The sequence below is a fragment of the Arachis stenosperma genome, chromosome 6, assembly GCF_014773155.1.
Source record: "Arachis stenosperma cultivar V10309 chromosome 6, arast.V10309.gnm1.PFL2, whole genome shotgun sequence".
NCBI classification, from domain to species: domain Eukaryota; kingdom Viridiplantae; phylum Streptophyta; class Magnoliopsida; order Fabales; family Fabaceae; genus Arachis; species Arachis stenosperma.
In genome coordinates, this window is record NC_080382.1 from 106378470 (window position 1) to 106391715 (window position 13246).

The window sequence follows — 13246 nt, forward strand, 5'->3', positions numbered from 1 at the left end:
AAAGTAAGAGAAAGGAAGGGGAAAAAAGGAGAGGAGGGGCGCTTTACTATGTTAAGATTTCTGGTGAAGCTTATTGGCGTTAAAGCAAAAGTTTTGGTTGGCGACTGTTGTATGAATGCAAAGCACGTTATGCCAAATGACAGCAAGCAGCGTAATGGCGTATTCAGTTAGACAATACTCTTATAATACCATGACTACATATCTGGCTCCACTCTCTATTGCCTTTGTATCTTGCTGTATGTCAACTACTTGATTTAATTTAAGAGATTAGTTTTATATTAGTATCTAATCAATTTGAGTTGGTCGAATAGTCAATTTATTAGTCTTCTTAACTCTTAAGCAAGTGTCACGAGTTTTGAATCGTGTCTGTCTCATATATGTAGCAATCTATTAGTGAATACGATAAATATTTAAATAAAAATCAAATCTACAACAAATTAATCTTTAACATAGAATGAGAGATATCATGAACAAAAAATATTCATATTAATATTTAACTTAATTTATTTAAATAAGGTTATTTGTACAAGTAAAGTTTATTTATATTTTTAAATAATTAACTAAATACTCAATTTTTTAAATAAATAAAATACATTTATATTTTGGAAGGCATTTAAAAGAATAAAAATATTTAATATATTCAAGATAACATAAAATAGTCTACAAAATAATTTGTCCTACACAGATATTACATCTGAACATCCTAATAAAATTTGAGTATCTAATTCCCATCACAATCCTAAAATTATGAGTTAAAGTTACAACTAATCTTGCCAACTTGACAAAATGTAACTACTTAATCCAACATACAATAATGTTGCTAATGATAACCATAAATGGAGCCTAAACATATCCTATATAATCTAATAATTTATTTACTCTTAAAAAGTATTCTAAAACAATTTTTTTAACATAAATTAATAATAAAAAATTATAAACTAACTTCAGATGAGATACATTTAAATTTTTTATAAACGTTTTTCGTTTTCAAATAAGATAAATAGCATAATATTCTGTTTGCAGTGATAATAAAAGATATAATATAGTGTGAGGGAAAATCAGATGTAATCGTAAATTTATTTATTTATTAAAAAAATAGTTTATTAGAGGGGAAAAAAAAAAGAAATGAAGGTATTGACTAATGAGACAGCAAATAAGAGAGGTATTACGCACGTAAAAAGCGCGAAAAGTTGTAGGATCTGCCGAAGGAGCTCCAATGCTGCCAGCACTTTGGATTCTGACACAGAAAGAAAAGAGAGAGTTCTCCTTAGAGAGAGAAAGAGAGGGAACAAACAGAAACTAACAGAAACAACAACATTGGAATTATCAGACAAAAAAAATGCAACAAGATAAGTTCGAAAACTTTGAGGAATTGCTGTTTTTTTATTTTCTCTTTGTTTTTGTTTCATGATCGGAAACAAAAAGGGACATGGACATTGTTGTCGTCTGATTTCTTTATCCAGCTGTACAAATTCACGTCTTCTTGTTGAGTTTGGAGTTTGAATTGCTGTGATCCCTTCTCAATTTTCTCTCTTCTCTCTCTTACACCCTGTCTTTCCTCTCTCTCTTTCTTTCTCTCTCTTACATCTGCATTGTTTCGCTTTAGCTGAATCAACGAACCCTAGGAAGGAAATTTGGAATTTTGTGGGTTGAATTTGAGGGTGATATGGGTTTTGTGGAGGTTGGAAGGCAAGAATTGTGGTGACACACACGCAAAAACACAGACACAAAGGTGGTGTTGGTGGTGGTGGTAGCCATGGGTGGGAATAGAAAGATGCAAATGGAGTCTTCTCCTCCTTCTCTCAAGGCGGCCCATAATTTGAAGCCACTGAGGGTCTATCAAGCATGGAGGGGAAACAATGTTAGTTTTCTTTTTCTTTTTATTTCGATTTTGTTTTTGTTGGGGTGGCTTGATTCTCATGGCTCAAAATTATGTTTCGCTAATGATGTGGATTACATGTTTGATGGTTATGATCTGTTTGCCTTTATTTTCTCTTCCATTGCTTTTTTGTGATCACTTGTGTCTGGATGCTAGGTTTTGAATTGGAATTTTGGAATAGTAAAAATTACAATCATAAAATGGAGCTTTCAAACTTGCATAGTAGTCGAAAATTTGATAATGTATGTGGACTGTGGATCCTAGGTTATCATCGTGAGTTGATCTATTTTACCTTTTCTAGAAAAATTACAAGCACAATTCAATGCTTTCAAATTTTTGGCTAATCTTGCATGGTTATTGTTCCTATTTTTATTGTGTATGCCCAGCTGAATTGTAAAATTTTAGTGTCTTAATAATTTAAAACTCTTTAGCTAACAGTGTCACTTGTACTCTTTGTGCATTTGAGTTGAGTTGAAAATAGAAAATTTCTTTCATTGAGGTTTGATTCGCTAGTCGGTGACAAGCATTTTATGTCTTACTAATTCTTCCTTTTTCTTTTCGCTTTCTTTCAGAAATTTTTCTGTGGCGGGAGGCTTGTTTTTGGTCCTGATGTAGCTTCTTTGTTTCTTACAACATTTCTTATTGCTGGACCTGCAATTGCATTCTGCATTAAGATATATCTTAGAATCAGGCAAGGAAATGGTGATAACGATGCTCAGTGGGTTCCTGTATTGGCTGTGGGTTCAGCCCTCACTGTTTTGGTAAATACCCTCTACAGTAATGAATGACTTTTACAGTTTACAGAATTTATTCACAGTTGTCTTTCTCCTTCTTTTGCATGACCATTTACATTGAAATGTAAGAAGTGGTTATTTTTGCTGATCTGACGTCACATAATTGGATACACATGTAAAACTGCTTTATCCTAGCTTAAAATTAAGTTCAAAACGATAACCTACTTACCCTGTTTTTTTAATACGAGTATTCAAAGTTAAATACTAATCTATAATCTAGTACAACAAGTATAGTAATCTCCTAATACTTTAACATGTTCAAACAGACTCAATAGTCATCATATCATTTTTATTCAAAGAAATAATGAAATTATATCATTTTTATGCTCATAATTAATGTATCCTTGTTCTGTTTCAAGGATTATTTTCTGCAATGTAAAAGCTCATATTTCTGGCATCATGCATGCAGGATTTACTATTTCTCCTCATGACTTCTGGGAGAGATCCGGGAATTGTCCCTAGAAATTCTAGAGCACCTGAATTTGATGAGGCATTTGATATACCTACCCCTTCCATGGAGTGGATTAATGGTACAACCCCTCATTTGAAACTTCCTCGAACAAAAGATGTGATCATTAATGGTCACACAGTAAAAGTGAAGTTCTGCGACACATGCTTGCTGTATCGCCCTCCTCGTACCTCTCATTGTTCCATATGCAACAACTGTGTCCAGAGATTTGATCATCATTGTCCCTGGGTTGGCCAATGCATTGGAATCGTAAGTTAGCTCTTTGCAAACAAACAAATAAAAAGAAAAGAATTAGGAAACATTCTTGGAGATAGTATTTTTATTTTTACACCATTGTTAAATTATATCCGTTCTTTTGAATGACCATTCACGTAGTCATTATAAAAAATAAGTTATTTTGTTGACACGACATTATGTGATTGAATTGTATCATAATCCTTTTTTTCTAGCATAATTGCTTAGAAATGCATCTATTGATAAAAATAGGAAGTTATATATAATATGAATTAACAATGTCAATTGTATATTTATACCAGGACCAAACTTTTCTGCTTTGTTATATACAAGAACTAACTGTTTTCTTCGCTTGTTGATATAATTGCAGCGAAATTATCGGTGGTTCTTCATGTTTATTTCAACATCAACCATTTTGTGCCTGTATGTATTTGTGTTTACTTGGATCAATATTGCCCAGAGAGGCACGTTGAGGACATTAACACATGATTATGTATCGGATATTCTCATAGTTTATTGCTTTATAGCCGTCTGGTTTGTTGGTGGCCTCACAGTTTTCCATTTCTATCTCATTTGCACGAACCAGGTTACTGTTTTACTTCTTAAATTCTTAAGTCTTAATCATTTTTCATTATTGATTCATCTCAAATGTATCCTTGAAAATTTCTTTTATAAAGAGGATGTTCTTCTTAGCGTTTATTAAGTTAGAGATATAAGCATTTACGTGCTTTCTCCTATCAGCTTAAAGCTTTTGAGAAAAGTGGTATCATGACATGGTATCAAACCTTCTATGAGTTCGATACTTATTATTTCCCAAAAGAGAAAAAAATAGCATAAGGCAAATAAAAAAGGAGTGATTTCATAAAATATAATAATAAAATAAGAAATCCAATAAGAAAATGTCTGGATATCCTTTTTCTTTGGCAACTTGTCCATATGGCCATTGTTTTCATAGATTTTGTTTTGCATGCTGATTTGTATGTTTTATGTTTTTGGTTATGAATGCAGACAACTTATGAGAACTTCCGATACCAATATGATAGGAGGGGGAATCCATACAATAAGGGATCATGCGGAAATTTAAGAGAAACACTTTGCTCCCGTATCCAACCTTCAAGAAATAAGTTCCGATCATTTGTGGTGGAGGAGGAACATATGCCCCACTCTTTGAGTCCAAATCATATGGACGGAATGTTGACTCCAAAGGAGAAAATCGACATTGAAATGGGATCTATGCATGCAGAAGGAGGTGGCATACCCATTCCCGAACTTCTGCGGAAATTTGATTTTGATAACTTTGATGATGATCTCAAGTTTGAAGATGATGAGGGACAACCTTCTTTTGATCCATTCTACAGTGTCGATGAAGATTCTCGGACATCTAATGCTACAGTTGTAAATTTCCATAGCAGCGAATATGATGAGCCTCCGGAAAGTTTCCATGCTAGAGAAAGGGATAGGCACAACCCATGATAAACCACACTGCCAACTTTTGCATATTAATTTATAGAGGTTCGCTTCTAACTCTCCGACTTCTAGATTTGTTGAACATTAGCCAAAGCCTCTAATTTTCCATCAATAAAATGTTCTTGATTTTGATAAGTGCCATTCAAAATTGTTTATTCTTTCTCCCTTAGATCTTAAGTAACATGGCTCTACATATCGTATGCAAATATGATTGAAATAAAGAGTTTAACATTGTCAAACCAATCAAATGGGTACAAGGGAAAGTTTAATTACCATGTATAACTTGTAGGAAGTTGCTGGTTAAGTACAATTTTGGATGTTTGTGTAAAATATTTTTTTTTATTTAGAGTACAGATACATGAAATCCTATAATAAGTTCATATCAAGCATATGGAGTTCTATTCCAAACAAAGACAGAAAAAGGAAAAAAAATGCAATTTGTTTTATTGACAGGCTGAAATAGTGTCGTTTGATCCATGTAGTTGTACCATCTAGTGGGACAAGGTTTTGTTGTTTCATCTTCCTTATCGGGGATCTTTATTTCAGGTCTGCTGCTGCTCCTTTGTGATTGTTGCTTTTTCTGAGGATAGTTTCATTAGTTGCAGCACTTAGTGGTTTGTATTCATTGCAAGTGCACATTGATATACTATTTGATGTTGGAAAAATGGAGAGAGACTGGCCTTGCACTTATCTCTTATTTCAGTATATCTGGCAAGTGTTTCATTCTAAGCTGTAAAAATCTCCCACGCTTGCTTTCACAAAATAATGCAGAACATTGTCTGGCACCAAAGTTTGTGATAGGAACTTTTCTAGTTTTGCCTATCTTTTGCATTCAGTCCCTTTGTTAAGAGATAGAGATATAGAGATTGGACTTTATCTATTTAAAAAAAAAAATTAGAAATTTAGAATAATGTGAAAGTAGTACATTGGTTTGTTCTTTGAATCTTTGTAAGTTGCTGTGTCTTTTCGTATTTCTAGGTCCTCAACTATCCAATGCTCAGAACTTCAAAGCTAAAAACGGTAACTATAATCTACCCCTTTTTAACTTTAACCTTTACTTTGGCATTGCAACTTCAAACTTTTCAAGATAATGAACGTAAAGTTAGTTGAGTGAACCATTAAAATGCCCTCATGGTACATTTGCCTGTTCTTAGTCTCTTGGTCCCATGCTACTTGCTCACCCGTGAGTCCGTGACCATCTCAAACGTTGTTCCAAGTGTCACTAAGAAAACAGAGGAAAACACCATCACACAAGCGAGGATGTCAACAACTTGTACAGTGGAATCAGATTCACCTTATTGAGGCATTGAAGCAAGGAGCAGCGAATGGGAAAGAATTGGTCAAGATAATGGAAGGAAATAAGGCAACAATTTGAACAAAGCAAGAATTTTTAAAAAATAAAAAATAAAAATGGTTATTCTGGTATTTTACTCTGTAAGCTCTTTGTTTTGGTAAATAAATAAAAAAATAAAATGGAAAGCCAAAAAATGCATATCTCTTTAGAGCTTATCTGCCAATTTTCAAAAAGGACAAGAAAGAAAATTTTGAGGTAAAAATTTAAGGGAAAAAAATACGATTCTAAGATTGTTATTCTTATATTTTCACCACTCTGCCCAGTTACTGCTAGAAGTAGTGGTTTTGCGGTTATAGAAAAATAAAAATCTGTGTTCTTCACACCGATATTTATTTGCATACCCAACAAATTATCATTTTTATAAGTTCAAAATAAATGAATCTGACATTTAGATATTTTTATTATACAAATTATTTTTTATGGATACATAATTTCATTTATGTGGAAATAGATTTACAGATTTGCTATACATTCAAATAATATTGTCATCCAAGTTTAACCAAGTAGATCTAATACCAATAAAAATCACTCATTAAAAAAAGCGTGATTACACGCACACATATCATTCTTCCAACCAAGTCAGTTACGTTCACGGGACTTTACGTTATCCTCGTCATCGTCTTCTTCTTCTTCGTGTTCCTTCTCCTCCTCCTTCTCCTCCTGCCCCTTCTCGTTCTTCTTTTCCTTCTCCTTCTCCTTCTCCTTCTCCTTCTCCTTCTTTGCGTGTTTTTTTTTTTCATCGTCATTCTTTTGTTGCTGCTATTATTGTTGTTATTGTAGTAGAAGGTGAAGACAAAGAGTTTTGAATTGAGCAGGACAACGAGTCCAAATGCAGCTTAATTCACTCAAAAATGAACCGAAATTATATAATGATTGCGACATAATTAACTTAGAAATGAACCGAAATTACATAATAATTGCGACATAATTAACTCAGAAAGAAAGAGAAGTAGAAAACAATGGATAAAGAATCTGCAAAACTCAGAAATTGTGTTAAATTTGAGTAAATCAAGAAGAATTTTGAGAAAATGAGATAAGAAGGAGAAGATGACGAAGAAAAAGATGAAAAAGAAGAAGAAGAAGCAGTAGAAGGAGGAGGAAGAGGAGAAAGAGTTTTGAATTGTCCAGGGCAATAAGTCCAAATGCAGCTTAATTTACTCAGAATCGAACTGAAATTATATAATAATTGTGACACAATTAACTTAGAAATGAATCGAAATTACATAATAATTGCGACACAATTAACTCAGAAAGAAAGAGAAGGAGAGAACAATGGTAAAGAATCTGCAAAACTCAGAAATTGTGTTAAATTTGAGTAAATCAAGAAGAATTTTGAGAAAATGAAATAAGAAGGAGAAGATGAAGAAAAAGATGAAAAAGAAGAAGAAGCAATAGAAGATGCGGAGGAAGATGATAAAGAGTTTTGAATTGTCCAAGACAATGTAATACCCTACCACATAGAGTTTTACGCCTATGACGTAAATCAGAGATGTTGAGGCGCTACTACCCTCTAAAAATAAAAATACGTATAAATATAGCAAGGATAATATAGCTAGGAGCCTTGAAGAAAAAAGGGGTAAGATCAAAACAAAACCGAAGATGCATCGCTAACGAAAAATGATAAGACAAAAAGCTTATACGGAGACCAAAAGACAGATATATAGAGTTCCAACGGATAAATATAATCAAGCTCTAAACTCAACCTGCGAAGCTAAGGCCGGCTGGAATATATATAAATATATATATACACCCAACAGTGAACCAAAAGACAAAAATACAAATCTTAGTTCTCCATAGTCAACCTCTAAGAGGGACAAAATAAAAATACAAATATAACAATGGAGAATATACATCTATATACAAACTAGAAACACAAATACCAAGTTCCAAAAGTAAGTTCTTCGCTACCAAAGAGTCTTCAACAAGCTCAACGTAGCATCTCACGTATGCATCTAAAAACAACAGAATATGTATGGAATGAGAACTGGGAGTTCTCAGCATGGTAAAGGTACCCGCATAGTTAATATAAAAGGCCTCGAGAATGCCAGAGGCATTCCTAGAACTCCGACACTCAAATTTAAACTTAAGATTAATTCTAAGCTAGAAAATCTCGGCAATTTATCTAAGGGGATTCAAGTTCTCAATCTAACTCTAACTCAATATTTCACTTTCTGCCTCCTCCAATCCTCCGAAACACCAGTGGAACTACCCTCGTCACACCTCCGCCAAATGAGAGATATCTCAGATGCAAAGACAAACAAAACAGACAAAGAAAGTACAGATATAGATAGCAGATACAGCAAATAGAACAAATAGCAGATAAGTAGAGATAAAACAGTTAAGCAAATAAAAACAATGCACATTCAAGTAAAACATACAAATACACATGATGTATGCCTGTCCTACTGGCCATGAGCTCACGTGTCGGTTACTTTGCCAGAACCCACACATCCGGTAGCTAAATCGGATATCGTCTCTCTGACATGCTCCACACTCTTGGGATATAGTGCCCGTCGCACTCTTGGGATATAGCGCTCGCCACACTCATGAGATATAGTGCCCGTTGCATTTCCTGAGATAAAGTGCTCCTACACTCTTGGGATATAGCGCCCGCCACGCTCTTGGAATATAGTGCCCGACACACTTTCCAAGGTAAAGTGCTCCCACACTCTTGGGATATAACGTCTGCCACGCTCTTGGGATATAGTGTCCGACACACTCATAGATATAGTGCCGGACACACTTTACAATAGAGAGAAAATGATGCAACAAAACATAATAGAACATACATTCACACTTCACATTCATAATCATTGTCTTCAAAATCACTTTCAATCATTTTTCTTCCTTATTTCTTACGCGAAGCAAGTGGACAACGCCACTGCATCTTACTCGGTCTCCTACATCTCAATCAATCTCATCATATCTCATTCAAAGTTCATAATTAACTCAGTTCTCCTTATTCTTCTTTCTCATAACGAACCTCAACATTAAACACCTCTCAACTCAGCCACATTTTATTATTATTATTATTATCTTCATTATTTACTTCTTATTCAACATTACCATGCCTCAATAATTTAGATAACACTTCATAAAATCCTCCCAAGTATCTCCTCAACTTATTTAACAGACTCATCCTGTTCTAAGACTTAAAGACTCACTAACAAACCTTAAACAAGTGTAAAAGAGGTTTAGAAAGCTAAATATTTGGTTAAACATTCAAAAAATCACATTTGGCTAAATAGGAGTTCTGCGTACGCATGCTCATACTCACATACCCCCTTTTTATTCCATAATCCTATCAACATATAAACTCATTAATATAACATCATCACAACTCATAATTCCACCAAATTCATATTAATATATCAAATTCCAAATCAATTGCACACATACATACATACATATATTCACTAATCACATCAACAATAAAACTCATTCCAAACTTATCCTATGGTTAATTAGGCTAAGTTTTCACGTGACATTAAATATTAACTATAAGAAACCAAAACCATACCTTAGTTGATTTCTTCCTAAGTCAGAGCACCTTAAAATGCCTATGTTCACAAGCTTCACAGCTCTAATTTCTAATTTCGCAAGTCCAATCACCTGAATTTCGTTTCAAACTGCCAAATTGAACTCCAAAATAACAAGAGGCATAATCTAACTCGCATAATATCACAATAATCAACATAGAACTCACTAAATCACCAATTTACAAGGGTTAGAATTTTTTTATCGTTACCCATGGGTCAAGTGACAGAACCCAGTGATTATCCACCGTTATAGTACCCTGAACCATTAAAATCATAAAATCTCTCAAATTTTGAAACCTAAATCACGAAACTGAAAGGGGGAATAACTGGGCACAAAATCTCAAATTTCTTACCAAATTATTCGGTGAATTTTGTAGAGAATTCCGAGACGAACGCATGGTCGCTGACGGCTCGTCAATTGAAGCTCCGAATTAAAAGTTACGAATAATTAAAATTTTAAGGTGATAACGTTTGTTTTCCCCGAAACCACGTGCTCTCTCTTCTTCACTGTGCAAATTAGAATTGTTAACAATGGGGAAGGCTTTTTTATATAATTGGGCTTAGGTTCTTGGGTTCTTGGGCCTAATACAGGTCCGATTTAATCGATTCGGTCTATTCGATCTAATTTTAGGTCAAAACCTTTAAAATTAGTGTCAAAACTTATTTTAATCATTTCTACTTCATTAAAATATAAAATTTAATTTTTTAATTTTTTTAAATAATAATTAATTTATTGACTAATTATTTATTAATGACCCGGAGTTTACAGACAACGAGTCCAAATACACCTTAATTCAATTAGAAATGAACTGAAATTACATAATAGATTGCGACACAATTAATTCAGAAATGAACCAAAATTGCATTACAATTGCGACACAATTAACTCAGAAATGAACCGAAATTTACCATAATGATTACGACACATAATCTCAGTTCAAAAACAAGCACAAGACTGAATCATGAACAAAAACATATCCAAAATCAATTTTGGATCAGATAACGTCATTAATATGTTTTTCTTCTTTTTTGTTTGATATTTTCTTCTCTTTTTCTTGGTTTTATTCTTCTCAAGAGAGTAAATCAGAAAAAATTGAGAAAATAAAATAAGAAGGTGAAGGTGAAGATGAAGAAGAAAAAGAAGCAATAGAAGATGAGGAGAAAGAGTTTTGAATTATACAGGACAATGAGTCCAAATTCACCTTAATTCACTCATAAATAAACCAAAATTATATAATGATTGCGACACAATTAACTCATAAATGAACCGAAATTACATAATGGATTGCGACACAATTAACTCATAAATGAACTAAAATTACATTACAATTGCGACAAATTAACTCAAAAATAAACCGAAATTTACCATAATGATTCCAACACGTAAACTCAATTCGAAAATAAGCACATGAACAAGATTGAATCATGAACAAAAACACATTCAAAATCAATTTTGGATTAGACAACGTCATTAATATATTTTTTCTTCTTTTTTGTTTGATATTTTCTTCTCTTTTTCTTTTTTTTTTATCCTTTCAAGAGAGTAAACCAAAAAGGATTTTAAGAAAATAAAATAAGAAGGTGAAGATTACAAGAAAAAAGATAAAAAAGAAGAAGAAGAAGAAGCACTAGAAGATAAAAAGAAAGAGGAGAAAGAGTTTTGAATTGTGCAGGACATCAAGTCCAAATGCACCTTAATTCTCTCAGAAATGAATCGAAATTATATAATGATTGTGACACAATTAAGTCAGAAATAAATCAAAATTACATAACAATTGCGACACAATTAACTCAATTCGAAAACAATCACACAAATAAGATTGAATCAAGAACAAAAGCACATCAAAAATCAATTTTAGATCAGACAACATCATCAACATGGTAAAAATTCAACAATAACAATAACAATGATAATGATAACGAAGATATGTATAAGAAGAAGATGAGGATAACGATAACGATGATGATGATGATGATAGAGGAGAAAAAAAAAGGAATGAGAAGAAGAAGCAGCGCCACGAGGGGAGAAGAAAGCAAGGAAAAAAAGCGCGTGACTCTAGGTAGCGTTTGTTTTTTAAGACAAGACACAAAGACATAGACACGGGTATACATGTTCACTGTTTGGTTATTAAGACACAAAATTGAGAGAGACACAGTTACACATAAATACCTATAAAATACATGTAATTTGTGTCTTTTCAAAAAGGTAAGACACAAATTTTTGACTTAAGACACAAATGAAATTATATTTTTATACCATTTTACCCTTATCTCATTTTTCTCTTTTCTTCTCCATGCACTTTCTTTCATCTTTGTTATTATTCACCTTCATCCTAAATATATATATTGACTGAGTACAAGTTATTAAAGTAGAGTACATTCATTTTTACAATTCGTAATTTTATTTTTACATTTATCTTTGTGATTCATAATTTTATTTCTCTTCTTTTTTTTCTGTTTTCTTTAATCTTCTTGACACAAATCCTAATAATATATATCTATGTAAAATTTTGTTTTGTTATTTGAATTTACTCTGGATTATGAAAATGGAATTATAAATTAGTTTTGTTAGAAATACGAATTAAGTTGACGGAGGAAGATGAATGGATAGAGATGCAGTTAATGAATTTTTTTCATATATCAAGGGTAAAATAGACTTTTTAAAATAATGTGTACTCTGTCTATTATAATTGTCAAACACAATACTTTTTAACCGTGTCTTTGTGTATGTGTGCGTATCTCAGTATTTATGTCTTTATGTCTGTGTCTCAGCCTTTGTGAGACATGAACCAAACGGAACCCTAAATCACTTGAATGAACTTAAATGTTAAAATTGTTTGGATGTAAAGAATAATTTATAAATTTATTATCATTTTAACTTTCAAAATAAAAATAATTACTTATTTTTCGTAAATAAAAAATCAATTTTATTTACTCATAGAAAGTTTTATCAATATTCAAACTTATAAAAATGATACCTGGACTATTCATAAACTTTTCTATAAAGTTTTTTTTCCCCAAGTCAAACTCTTGTAGGATTTAGTTTAAAAGTATAGAGTAAGTATTTAAATTAGTTTGTAAGATTTTAATCTTGGATACTTTAGTTTATTAAATTTCAAAATACATAAAACAATTTCTAACATTTATTTTTGTTAAATAATATAGTTTTTTTTAATTTGATATGTTTAATCTAAAAGACTATTTTAGAATTTTAAAAATTTTTCAAAAATTATTTTTAAAATTTTCAAAAATTATTTTATATTTTATTTTTTGGATCAAATTGGAGGGCATTTATATTATCGAATAGAAATAAATATTATAAATTATTTTGTGTATTTTAAAATTTAAAAAATTTTAGAAAGTAATTTAAATAATTACTCAAAAATTTATTTTTGAAACGATATATTTACTTTTGCACAAAGATAGAGTTTCAATTCTGAATAAATAAGGCTATGGTTTTCTCGGGAAAAAAAGTGTAGTTGAAAATTCTTTAACATCGTCTTAAAAGAT

General features: G+C 32.0%; 1 protein-coding gene across 1 annotated transcript; it reads left to right on the top strand.

Annotated features, from left to right (window-relative positions):
* The first annotated feature begins 1184 nt into the window (after positions 1 to 1184).
* Positions 1185 to 6227, top strand: LOC130932733 (probable protein S-acyltransferase 4). Its single transcript, XM_057862141.1, has 6 exons — positions 1185 to 1861; positions 2452 to 2640; positions 3083 to 3391; positions 3747 to 3962; positions 4385 to 4888; positions 5390 to 6227. The coding sequence occupies exons 1-5, from the start codon at positions 1757 to 1759 to the stop codon at positions 4847 to 4849; spliced, it is 1284 nt and encodes a 427-aa protein (XP_057718124.1). The 5' UTR covers positions 1185 to 1756; the 3' UTR covers positions 4850 to 4888; positions 5390 to 6227.
* The last annotated feature ends 7019 nt before the right edge of the window (positions 6228 to 13246 follow it).